The 13,329-nt window shown below is 41.6% G+C and overlaps 1 protein-coding gene across 1 annotated transcript in view; it reads right to left on the reverse strand.

Moving 5' to 3' along the window:
• The window catches only part of LOC109935390 (solute carrier organic anion transporter family member 1C1-like), a 58,673-nt gene that overhangs the window by 20,010 nt on the left and 25,334 nt on the right, over positions 1 to 13,329 (reverse strand). Inside the window, exons 7-9 of the mRNA XM_020534025.2 lie at positions 11,708 to 11,950; positions 9,844 to 10,008; positions 4,125 to 4,320 (exon numbers count right to left, since the gene is read on the reverse strand). Of these exons, the coding sequence (XP_020389614.2) occupies positions 4,125 to 4,320; positions 9,844 to 10,008; positions 11,708 to 11,950 (604 nt within the window). The remainder of the gene's footprint in view (positions 1 to 4,124; positions 4,321 to 9,843; positions 10,009 to 11,707; positions 11,951 to 13,329) is intronic.

A 13,329-nucleotide genomic window follows, 5' to 3' on the forward strand; every position in this document is an offset into this window, starting at 1 on the left:
TTGTTTCACAAATACCTCTTGCACGTGTGTTTTTCATGATCAGTATATTACTAAGTCTACTACTTAACTTGGAAAAAGAACTGCATGTGGTATTATTGGTTTAAGTGTATGATATTGAGCCAAGGACCAGCATGACAGCACATGGTCAGAAATGCAAGCAGCAACATTCTCAACTAAAAATGTACACACGAATTGCTCTGTAACCACAAGTTACCAGTTTGTTTGGAACCCTGAAGTGAATTGAACCAAGGCAACCTACCAAACCTCAATGAGAGTGGTAATTCTGTGTTAAGAAATACAAGGATATAACTGATATACTAAGTAAAGTTTTAGAAATTGAGTCAGGTCCATCTTTTTAACCTCTATAAAGTTCAAATCTATCCAGGACTTCACTGTTGCTCCTTTACCCTGAGCATGATATTCGTGTAACTCTATTGCATTCCTGTGCGAGATACCAGAAGCAGATTTTGACTTTATGACGAATTCTTCCTTCATCTTTAACCTGTAACTCCTCTGTTCCTCCGTGTGTCAGAATCTGTCTTATTTCAACTCCAGCCAATATACATTCATGTTATCTGTTATGTATCTTCTCTTCTTCCTTTTAATCTGTAAACATCTGCACATTCTTGTTCTTTGTTGCATCCCTACAGGTTTATCAGTAATTTTCCACTCACTTTTTCCAAGTGCTTAAAACCTGTGGAACATTTTTCTTCTTCCGTTCTTACTTTATCTCACAGTTTACAGCTTTCATCTCTGTTCAGCTCAGGCTCAGTGATGGTCATGTATACCGCTAAGCCAGAAATTTGTGGATTCAAATTCAAATTCCTTTCCACAGACTGGAGCCTGGCCGACCAGCACAGTACTGCAAGGGTGCTGCTCTGTGATAGGTATCTGAAGTCACATTAAACCAATTAAACCAGGGCAGCACAGTGGCCCAGCGGTTAGCACTGCTGCCTCACAGCACCAGAAACATGGGTTCAATTCCAGCCTCAGGTGACTGTCTATGTGGGGTTTGCACATTGTCCCTGTGTCTGTGTGTGTTTTCAACAAGTGCCCTGGCTTTTTCCCACAGTCCCAAGATAGGTCATGCTATAGTGCCCAGGAATATGCAGGCTAGGTGGATTAACCATGGGAAATGGTGGGTGTGGGGGTATGGAGCTGATGGGCTGAATAGCCTGCTTCCCTACTGTGGGGGTCCTATGATTCAATGTTCCATTGTCTGCTGAGGTAGGCAAGGTCTTATTTGTGGAGGAGCTGTGATGTTCTCACTCCCAGCCACCATTTGGCCCTCAACCAGCTTCTCTAAATAGACTGGGGATATGTATGACTGGCCTGAGGACAGAAAGCAGAATTGCAATGTGTAACTAATCTGTTCCCATTCAATATAACACTGGCAACTTCGTGCTTCCTGTTGTTTGAAATTATTTCCATGTCCATAATTGTTGATCGGCAGGATTTTTCAACCAATAGCCAATAGCCTTGAGAGGTGAAGACCATTTGAATTATACCTGAACTGCTTAAATGGAGCAGCTGGAGAAGGCACTATTAGGAAGTGACTGTGAGCTGGGAAACATTAAAAAATGGTGCAGAAATGTGGAAAGTGTAAGCTCTAGATTTTTCAGGCACCACACACACAGGTGGCTTTTTGCGGAGAAAGATGAAAAGAGGAGAACATTGGATAAGAATAGTGATAAGAATCATTGCCCAGAATTTTCTTACAGCTGACAATCAGAAAGGAGCCTCCCTACGGCACATGGTAGTTCTCCCACAATGCAATAGTCTGCAATTCAAAAGGAGAGATCAGAATTGTAACCTCGTGACCAAGGCAGACCCAGTGACTTATTGTATCAGGAGTAAGCTTCCTCACTATGGGAGCTGCTCATTCGGTTAACACCCTCTCTCTCTCCTTTGGATCAAAATCTCACTGACAGAATTTATGAGTGGTCTGGATACTCGTTTTTAAAATGCACGTTCATCTTGTGGCGGCGATGTATTGAGTTCTCCCAGCCACCACTAGTATTTCATAGAATCCCTGCAGTGCAGAAAGAAGCCATTCAGCCCATCAGATTTTCACCAACCCTCTGAAGAGTACACTGTAACCCCACATAGGGTTTTTAATGTGGTTAACTCACCTAACCTGCACATCCCTGGACACTACGGAGAATTTTCCATGGCCAATCCACCCAACCTGCACATCTTTGGACTGTGGGAGGAAACCGGAGCACCTGGAGGAAACCCACATGACACGGGGAGAATGTGCAAACTCCACACAGACAGTCACCCGAGGATGTACTGGAGCCCGGGTCCCTGCCACTGCAAGTTAGTGGTGCCAACCACTGATCTGCCCTATTTCCCATGCAATCGGCAGATTCAGGTAACTGGCACTCCCCATTCCCTCTGTCTGCCAAATACCAGCGAAATTACTGTACTTGGGTACCAGCGTAGGTCTCCAGGATCTGTAACCAGACTAGATCACACAAAGTCATTACTGATCATGGTGTTACATTGTAAAGGAACCGATACCAGCTCAGATCAATGTATGACACACTAATCATGCACAGAGACAATGATGCCTTTGTGGTTGCATTGAGTATCCCCCACCAGTGGCAAAACAACCACATTGTCAGACAAGTGCGACAGGGAATAACACATATCTCTCCAGAGCAGGATGGGTTATCAAGACTCCAAGACATTACACTGAAGTTTGAAATTTTGGCCTTGTAAACCACACTCTACCTGTTTGTATAACTATTGAATTGACTACACATGCTTATATGCAAACATACATATCTGTTCGGGATAATATTTCAGCTTTTGGAAAAGCGGGATAGTATATTATGTCTCATGGTCAGTGTGTCAGTATACCTTTAAGAGACAAGCTCATGATACCATCACTGTATTGTTGCACGTGATTTGAGGCTGTAAAGATGTCAGACTCTATCTTAACTCAGATCACTATGTGACTGGAACAATGTTGCTCTTATTAAGCATGTAATTTCCTTGCGTAATACCAGCTCTATGTCTGAGGAATGTATTGTTTGTATGTAATTGTTAACTATAATAAATGCTTAATATTATTCTTCAATACCATAATATCCACAAACTCTTTCTTATGTTGTGTGAGGCATGGATAGAATGAACAGGGAAGATCTGTTTTCCTTTGAAGGAAAAATGTCCTAAGGTGATTGGACGAAGGATTAGACATGAGGGGAATCCTTTAGACCCAGTAGGTGGTGGGTGTCTGAAGTTGTTTCTCCAATTTAATGGTTGAGGCAGAAACCGTCATTTAAAAGATCTTCACCTGAAGCATTATAGCCCCCAAGGCTATTGCCAGATTCTGGCGAGTGGGATTAGAATCGCAGTTTATTTGACCAGCATAGACATGATGAGCTGAGTGGCCTCTTTCTGTGCTTATCTCTGGCTTTGTGGTTCTATGGATTGCACAGATTGTGGGGATGGCACAGTAGCTCAGTGGTTAGCACTGCTACCTCACAGCGCCGGGGACCTGGGTTTGATTCGACCCTTGGGCGACTGTCTTTGTGGAGTTTGCACATTCTCCCCATGTCTGTGTGGGTTTCCTCTGGGTGCTCTGGTTTCCTCCCACAGTCCAAAGATGTGCGGGTTAGGTGGATTGGCCGTTATAAATTTCCCCGTTGTATCCAGGGATGTGCAGGCTAGGTGGGTTAGCTATGTGAAATGCAGGGTTATGGTGATAGGATAGGGGGGTGGGTCTGGGTGGGATGCTGCTCGGAGTGTTGGTGTGGACTTGATGGGCTGAATGGCCTGCTTCCACACTGTAGGGATTCAATAATTCTATTTAATTTATTTTCTTAAAGCAAGCTTACTGCCTTTCTAGAATCCTAGAATTAAACAATACAGAAGAAGACCTTTGGCCCATCGAGTCTGTGCTGTCAAAAAAATTCTTCTTACTTTGTCCAACCTTTGTGTTGTCTTGCCTGACCCATCACCATGGTTAAAGATTAATATAAATAAATAATGGCATTAATGGATAGCATTTGAACACCCATATATGTGACATGCCAAGAGGTGCAAATACATGTGCACACAGGCACAGTGCAACTGTCTTGCTATTGTTTTGACTATTTTCTTGGAACAATACTTACCCTACATAGGAGGCCGTCAAACCTGCTATTGGTGTCTTCTGACAGCCCATTATAAAATATAAGACAAGGAGTATCCAGGAAGCAATAGCTGTCCCAATGCAGAACTTTGTAGCTCCAATCACATTTAGCTTGAACCTCTTCATTATCAGCCCTCCGCAGAAAATCCCAATTGCCATGGGGGGAATATTGACAAGCCCTGGAGAAAGATGCTCAAAGTTAGCACCTTATTACTCCAGTCCTCAAACTTTCTTTGACACAGTTGTGCTTTTCGTTACCAGTCCTTGAAATTTGGTTTTGCACAGCCTGATCCCAGGCCCAGCATCAGTGACTAAAATATCCAGATTGGGGTAGCAGATCACAACGGGGGGCAGGATATCCTTTTTGTTATGCACTGGCCTGCTAATCATTTTGCACCAGGTGAAGTAATTGGAATGGTTAATGAGTGCAGAAACTAGTGGCCACTGATTGTCTCATCATGCTAATTGATCTTTTACATACCGTATTGCCATTTGTTTAATTATAACTATCCTTGTATTTATGTTGTACACTTTCTGTGTTATGAACATTAAGACCTGAATTGATCTACCATCTGCACTAACCCTTTGAGCTCCTTTTTGCTGAGATGCCCACTCCAACAGTAATGTTTCTATTTAAGGTCTATTCATCCAGTAGTTTTGTTCCCACTACTTTTCACATCACAGTCCTTACAGCCATGGAACACTTTTGGAATCTTTATCCACTTGATACTCTATCACTCAATGTTTACGGCATTCCATACAACTCAATACTTCGAAAAATGTTATCAAACACCACATGTCAATATCTATGGAATTCTTTTCCAAAGAAAGCTGTGCAGGGGTTGGGGGTGCGTGGTGGCAAGTCGCTGATTATATTTCAGAAAGGTATAGATATATTTCCAGAGGCTAAAGTTGCCAACATGTATTGGGAAATTGCAGGAGTATAGTGTTGAGATGGAGGGTCAGCCAAGGTCATGTTGAGCCACAGAGTAGGCTCAATGGGCCAAGTTCCTTACTCCTGCTCTTATTTTCTATGTTTACAAGCAGGCTATTTAACATCTAGTTAGCAATATGATGGCTTCTTGTTTTCTTCTCATGCTTTTTGGTTTGGAATGAGTTGAGTGTAACCTTTGAGAATGATTGTAGTACTGTGTATGGTCTCTATTATCAGACAGTGGAGAGGCTGCAATGTTCATAGAAACCCTACAGTGTGGAAGCAGGCCATTCGGCCCATTGAGTCCACACCGACCCTCTGAAGAGCATCCCACCCTATCCCGCCCCTACTCTACCCCTGTAATCCCATACCTACCAAGGCCAATCCGCCTAACCTGCACATCTTTGGACTGTGGGAGGAAACCAGAGGACCTGGAACAAACGCACGCAGATGCAGGGAGAATGTGCAAACTCCACCCAGACAGTCACCCGAGGGTGGAATTTAACCTGGGCCTCTGGCACTGTGAGGCAGCCGTGCTAACCACTGAGCCACCATGCTGCTCCCACTACTTGATCTACAAGGGTGACTTCAAAACTGACAGAATATTCTTACCTATCAGAATGTTGCAAATGCACCAACAATTTAGAACCAGACTGAATCCCTATTTCCGGAGAAGTGTTTACCACACAATACTTTTCCCTTAACTCCAAAAAAAAAAGATTCACTCATTAACGTTTCCACTAAAGGGTTCACTTGACTATACAGGTACAACAGAGTCTTGCAGGATGTGTCTTTGACCTAAAATTCGGCATTAGAGGGCAATCTTTTATTAATTGCCTAACAACTTCTTGTAGAACCTATGTACTTTGGGCTGCTTCAAATGATAGCAATGGCAGAATGTTTTTAAAAAATCCTTGATTGCACTGTGAATCATACCTTACAGTTTGACTTGATGGTTTAATAGGGGATGTGAATAAGCCCTTACTCATCAATGGACAAATGCTATGATATTGAGAGTGTCCACTCCCCCAAATGGAGTCTTGCACAAGACAGGAGCTGATTGGAGAGCAGGCGGGGGTGATCATAGTTAGTTACACTTCAATGTGCACTCCAGCACAGGAACACTGTCTGAATCAGTAAGTTGTAGGTTCGAAGCCCACTTCATCTGATGATCTAGTTGGTGTGCTCATTCCACACGAGTAGTAATCCAGAAACACAGCTAATGCTCTGGAGACATGAAGTCAAATCTCACCATGGTATTTGGAGGAACTTGGCATCATTAATTAAAAAATCTGAAATGTTTTTTTTTCAGTGATGGTGGCCATGCAACCATCACCAAACTCATCTGGTTCACAATGTCCCTTAGGGAGGGAAATCTGCCATCGTTACGCAATTTGACCTACATGTGACTCCAGACCCACAGCAGTGTGGTTGACTCTTAACTGCCCTCTGAAATGGCTAAGCAAGCCACTAAGTTCAAGGCATTTGCAGATGAGCAAGAAATGCTGGCCTTGCCATGAAAGAATTAAAAAAGGAACTATCAGAGGTGCCAGCTCTTGAATGCTGTGTAAATCTGAGGTCCTATCAGCTTTCTGAAGAAAATTTGAACAATCTCGAAGTGTTGCTTTCCAGAAGAACAGGGGCATCTCCCTGGTACATGGGGCCATATTCATTTCTCAATCAACACCATAAAATCAAATTATCCATTATGTTCACATTGCTGTTTATGGGGTCTGGCTGTACGAATTCCATCATGTTATAATGTTGTCAAACACACTTCACTGACTGTAAAGGCCTTTGGGACATTGTGAGGAGACAGACTGTAAAATACACATTCCTTCTTTCTGTTCACCGTGATGTCTCATTTTCCGCCCATTAAAATTCTCAAGTGGTACCATCATAAAACAATTTGCAGACAACTTGTGCCCAATTCCTGGTCCAATTGCAGGGAGCAGATTTTCAGTTCTACAGCCTGGGCGTTAAACATCACTTGGGGCAGGACGAAGCCAAAAAAAAGATGTGCTTGTGAGAATCACAGACCAGAAACAGGATCTGCCAGATTCTGCTTCCTGCATGTTGCAATCAGCTGAAGTAAACTCTGGAGGATTTTGTTAGATTTATAGGGACACTAGGAACAGGAGTCAGAACCTCAGGCCTGCTCACCCAATCCAAATAGATCCTTCAATCCACATTTTCCTTTCTACTGTGGTGATGCTCAATGGAAATGTAACCACTAGGTCTCAGCAGACTCTCAAGTTATCGACTTTTGTTTGAAATGAATACTTCTTTAATTGAGTTTATCGTGCCATCGTTTATGTCTAGAAGCGTGGTGGAGGCAGATTCAATTGAGGCATTCAAAAGGGAATTAGTCTAGCATTCGAAAAGAATAATGAGCTGGGCTATGGGGAGAAAAGAACTGAATGTATTCAGTGAATCGCTCATTTGGAGAGCTGGTACTGGCTGGTACTGTACCAGGGTCCTGTGCTTGAACAAGGGGAACTACAATAGAATGAGGGAGCTCTTGGCTAAGGGAGACTGGAAACAAAGATTTTACGGTGGGACAGTTGACGAGCAGTGGAGGATTTTCAAAGCAATTTTTCAAAGTGCTCAGCAAAAGTATATTCCAATGAAAAGGAAGGACTGTAAGAAAAGGGGTAATCTGCCATGGGTGTCTAAAGAAATAAAGGAGGCTATCAAATTGAAAGAGAAGGCATACAAAGTGGCCAAAAACAGCATGAAACTAGAAGATTGGGAAAACTTTAAAGGTCAACAGAAAGCCACAAAAAGAGCGATAAAGAAAGGTAAGATAGAACATGAGAAAAAACTAGCACAGAATATAAAGACAGATAGCAAAGGTTTCTATAAATATATAAAATGAAAAAGAGTGGCTAAAGTAAATGTTGGCCCTTTAGAGCACGAGAAGGGGAATTTAGTTATGGGATATGATGAAATGGCCGAGGCATTGAACAGGTATTTTGTATCGGTCTTCACAGTGGAGGACACTAATAACATGCCAGTAATTGACAAAGAGACGAAGGTAGGTGAGGACCTGGAAACAATCATTATTACGGAAGAGGTAGTGTTGGGCAAGCTAATGGAGCTAAGGATTGATAAGTCTCCTGGCCCTGATGGAATGCATCCCAGGGTACTAAAAGAGATGGCGGGAGAAATAGCAGGTGCACTGGCGGTAATTTTCCAAAATTCGCTGGACTCTGGGGCAGTCCCAGCAGATTGGAAGACAGCAAGTGTGACGCCACCGTTTAAAAAGGGAAGTAGACAAAAGATGGGGAATTATAGACCGGTTAGCTTAACCTCTGTAGTGGGGAAGATGCTTGAGTCTATTATCAAGGAAGAAATAGCAAGGCATCTTGATAGAAATTGTCCCATTGGGCAGACGCAGCATGGGTTCATGAAGGGCAGGTCATGCTTGACAAATCTTTTGGAATTCTATGAAGACATTGCGAGCGAGGTGGACAATGGGGACCCAGTGGATGTGGTGTACCTAGATTTCCAAAAGTCCTTCGACAAGGTGCCGCACAAGAGGCTACTGCATAAGATAAGGATGCATGGCATTAAGGGTAAAGTGTTAGCATGGATAGAGGATTGGTTGACTAACAGGAAGCAAAGGGTGGGGATAAATAAGTGCTATTCTAGCTGGCAGTCAGTGACTAGTGGTGTGCCTCAGGGATCAGTGTTGGGACTGCAATTATTTACAAGTTATATAGATGATTTGGAGTTGGGGACCACATGTAGGGTGTCAAAGTTTGCAGATGACACTAAGATGAGTGGCAAAGCAAAGTGTGCAGAGGACTGTGAAACTTTGCAGAGGAACATAGATACATTGAGTGAGTGGGCAAAAGTCTGGCAGATGGAATACAATGTAAATAAATGTGAAGTCATACATTTTGGTAGGAGCAATAGTAAAAAGAATTATTACTTAAATGGTAAAAAGTTGCAGCATGCTGCTATGCAGAGGGACCTGGGTGTCCTTGTGCATGAATCACAGAAGGTAGGTCTGCAGGTACAACAAGTAATTAGGAAGGCAAATGGAATTTTGTCCTTCATTGCTAAAGGGATTGAAATTAAAAGCAGAGAGGTTATGTTGCAGCTGTACAAGGTGCTGGTGAGGCCACACCTGGAGTACTGTGTGCAGTTTTGGTCTCCTTACTTGAGAAAGGATGTATTGGCACTGGAGGGGGTGCAAAGGAGGTTCACTAGGTTGATTCCGGAGTTGAGGGGGTTGGCTTATGAGGAAAGACTGAGTAGATTGGGATTATATTCATTGGAATTCAGCAGATTGAGGGGGGATCTTATAGAAACATATAAAATTATGAAGGGAATAGATAAGATAGAAGTAGAGAGGATGTTTCCACTGGCAGGTGAAGCTAGGACAAGAGGGCATAGCCTCAAGATTAGAGGGAGCAGATTTAGGACTGAATTGAGAAGGAATTTCTTCACCCAGAGGGTTGTTAATCTATGGAATTCCTTGCCCAGTGAAGTAGTTGACGCTACTTCAGTAAATGTTTTTAAAAAAAAGGTAGATTTTTTTTGAACAATAAAGGAATTAAGGGATACGGTGAGAACGCGGGTAAGATGATCTGAGTCCACGAAAAGATCAGCCATGATCTTACTGAATGGCGGAGCAGGCTCGAAGGGCCAGACGGCCTACTCCTGCTCCTAGTTCTTATGTTCTTATGATGGGATGAATGGCCTTCTTCATGCTGTTACAATTCTGTAATTCACATATCAATCAAAACAAAATACAAACCTAGGAAAAGATTGGCTTTTGATGCTGTCTGGCCATATTGTTGCTCCATAAACTTGGGTCTGAATGTTAATGTTCCAATGATAATGTTCATTTGTAGGGTGGCTCGCAACAGAAGCAGAACATAAATTGGGTTGCAACAGAGGCATTTCACAGATGGCAAGAAACCTGAAAAAATAAAGACATGTTTCACATTTTAATGTAAATACCGTGATAATTTTGTTGCTTTGCAAGTGCCATACAAACAAGGCACTTCTTCTTTTGGAAATGTGAATAATAGAAGCTGAGAGATAAAATAATTCAGTGATGACTTTAAACGGGGTGTGGTAGGATGTAGACTGTTACCATTATAACTGGAAAAATTCATTTTGTTTTGCCTTTTATAACAAACTAATCTAATCTATGTTTCTATCCAAGGAAAAAATTGCTTTTATCTTTTGAAGTAAATGGTGAAGACCATAAGCCATAGAAGCAGAAGTAGGCTATTCAGCCCATCGAGTTTTTCTCTGCCATTCAATTAGAACTTGGCTGATCCCATAATCCTCAGGGAGTCATAGAAGTCTGCAACGTGGAAAAAGTCCCTTCAGCTCACTGAGTCTGAGTTGGATAAAAACAACAACCTAAATATTCTAATCCCATTTTTTAGCACGTAGCCCAAAGTCTTATATGCCTTGGCATCGCAAGTACATATCTAAATATTTCTTAAATGTTATGAGGGTTGAATGTTTCTGCCTATATTATCCTTACAGGTAGTGAGTTCCAGATTCTCGCCTCTCTCTGGATGAAACAAAATTGTCCCACCTCCTCTAAACCTCCTGTCTCTTATCTTAAATCTATGCCCCCTGGTGATTGATCCCTCTACCAAGGAGAAAAGATCCTCTGTCTACCCTGTCCATGTTTTACATAATTTTAAACTTTTTCTTAACTTATAGGTAAGTATAAGGTGTTGCATTCCAGATACAATTTGATTGGTCAAACTACCAGATTTGAAGCAAAACACACTTTATTCATACAGTCTAGTTAAAATACAACAAAAGAAAAAAATAATAAAAGAATTGGCTTAGCTGTCACTCTATTGGAAAGCTTAACTGAATAATAAATTAGTTGGCTACTAAACAGTAACTGTTCCAATATGGCAAGATCCCATAAACACGTCCTTGGCAAAAGGCAAATTCAGAAAATAAGACTGTCTCACATGCAATTCCAGCAACGCAGGAGGAAAAACATCAAGAGAAAACAGAGACAGTGTAGCTAGGAGAGATATACTGCAGCAACAGACCCAACAACAGTTGCCACTACTGAAAACTAAGAAACTAAAAATCCTGGTTCTATGAGAGCTTGACCACACCCATTCAGGCTGCTTCTATTATTCCAACTTTTAAAAAAAACTCCAAGCCCTCACAAGCTTTTTACTTTCTTATAGACCACTCGATGCCTTTCGTTCAATCTCTCTCTTAGAAGAAACCAGGACAAAATACAGCTCTTAAAGCCACAGTATTGGCACAATAAGAAAAACTTGTGAGTAATACACATTTCTTGCAATGTTGCATGTTGCTCCACATTTAAGCTGTCACACTTTAAGAAGCATGTTTTAACATACAATTTGCTTGACTGTTAGCAATGTAGGTGGTACGAAGGGAAAAACAGAAAGCATCCACGAGGCCTCTTGTAAGATCTTTTGAAACATAGCCGCTGATATTATTCTGGAGAACACAACAAGTGTTGAACTTCAATGATGGGAATGAATGTTAATATCTTACAATATTGCAACGTTGGAACAATTCATCAAAAATGGACTTCAACTGCTTAAAGATCTGAGCAAGCCTCTTATCCTGTAGTTTTATTACATGAGTAATCTGCAACTTGCCTTTTTCCAGAACGGAAAAGTTGGATGACTGTTGAGATTGATGGTCAGGCCCACCACGGTCTCCTTCTCCAGGCCATTTGGAGGGCCTGCTGAATCTTCTCTTCCCTTCTCCCTCTCTCGGCATGCTTTTTGGAAAGAAGCATATTGGTATTGCAGCAAGAATGGATATCACTCCAGCTATTAAAAAGCCAAGCCACCAGGCACCGACCCATCGAGTATCCTTTGGTGTAATTGTCAGACTGTCTGGGAAAAAAAGGATGCACATTTATTGTGAATGCCTGCAGTCACAGAAGGTAGTAATGCTCCTTCCTTTGTTGAGGTGCTGGCTTTAATGAAAAAGGAACATTATTCAATATGACTTGCCTCCCACACACATTGCTTTTTACCACCGTGCTGGGTGAGTTTTGAATCAAAAACATATTTTTTTTTATTTCTGAACACTAGCAAGTGTTAAAATCTGGCAGGTCATTAAATTATTATCCGAATCCCTAGAGTGATGTCAAATCACGTTTAAGATTTTGGTTTATCTTCATTTTGTTTGAGCATTTTATCAAAACCTGGCATCTGAAAATGAGCATCGCACTAACATTAATAGAATCACTTGATGTCCTTGTATCATTTCGCTTTGTCTGACAGCGGCATCAAGCACTCATTGTGGCACTGTTAAACACGTTAAACGCGCTATACCTTTTCATTTCTAAATATAGCTGTATGTATACAGATGTTGTCTACAGTGTGAAGTTACTATTTGGATGGAGGTGCATATTTCAAACTTTGCTAAAAAAAAACCATCAATCATTGCTAAAAGAAACCATGTTGCAAACCATAACTTCATTATTGGCAGGAGACCTTTAATAACACAGTGCAATGCAAGTGATATTCCTAACAGACTTCCACAGTACAAGTAAAGGGAATCTTGTGAGGTAGTAGCAACTTGCATTTCATCGTTTCCATTTGATTATTTTTCAGCCTCTTATTCTGCCTGATTCTTGGCTTGCAGGGTAAATGCTTAGCTTGCTCTTTAGCCACCTCACTTCTTGAGCAGACAGAGACTTGGAGTCGAGGCACTAATGAATGGCCCATCCTTCCATAGCCTCCAATCTTTGGTAATTGAGCTCCTCAATTTTCCTCTAACTCACTCTGAGTAAGAAACTTGCCTGTGCGCAATGCATCCTGCAATGGCCCAAAGGGAGTCAAAGCTAGTTTCTATCTTAGAATACAACAGAATAGAATAGAATAGAATATTTTTTATTGTCACATGTACTTAAGTACAGAAGTACAGTACACTGAAAGTTTTACAACGTCACCTCATATGAAACATTTTGGGTACAAAGTACCAAGGTACAGATCTTAGATACAAAATACAAAAATAAAGGGAATAAAGAAAGGATAAAAAATTATATTATGAACTGTAAGTAATATAAGTTAGAAAAATGAGAATAAAGTTAAAAAGATAAGCATTACAGTCTTTCAGTAGATCAGTGCAGGGGGCTTCCACACATAGTTCTCAAGCCATTGACTGGTCAATGGTCCAACAACCATCAAGCCTCAGGCAAACTGACTGACCCCGCTCTGCTCCGAGCCTCCAGCCCACTGACCGTCCCCACTCTGATCCTAAAGCC

Source organism: Rhincodon typus, chromosome 22, assembly GCF_021869965.1.
Source record: "Rhincodon typus isolate 14 chromosome 22, sRhiTyp1.1, whole genome shotgun sequence".
Classification (NCBI taxonomy): Eukaryota; Metazoa; Chordata; class Chondrichthyes; order Orectolobiformes; family Rhincodontidae; genus Rhincodon; species Rhincodon typus.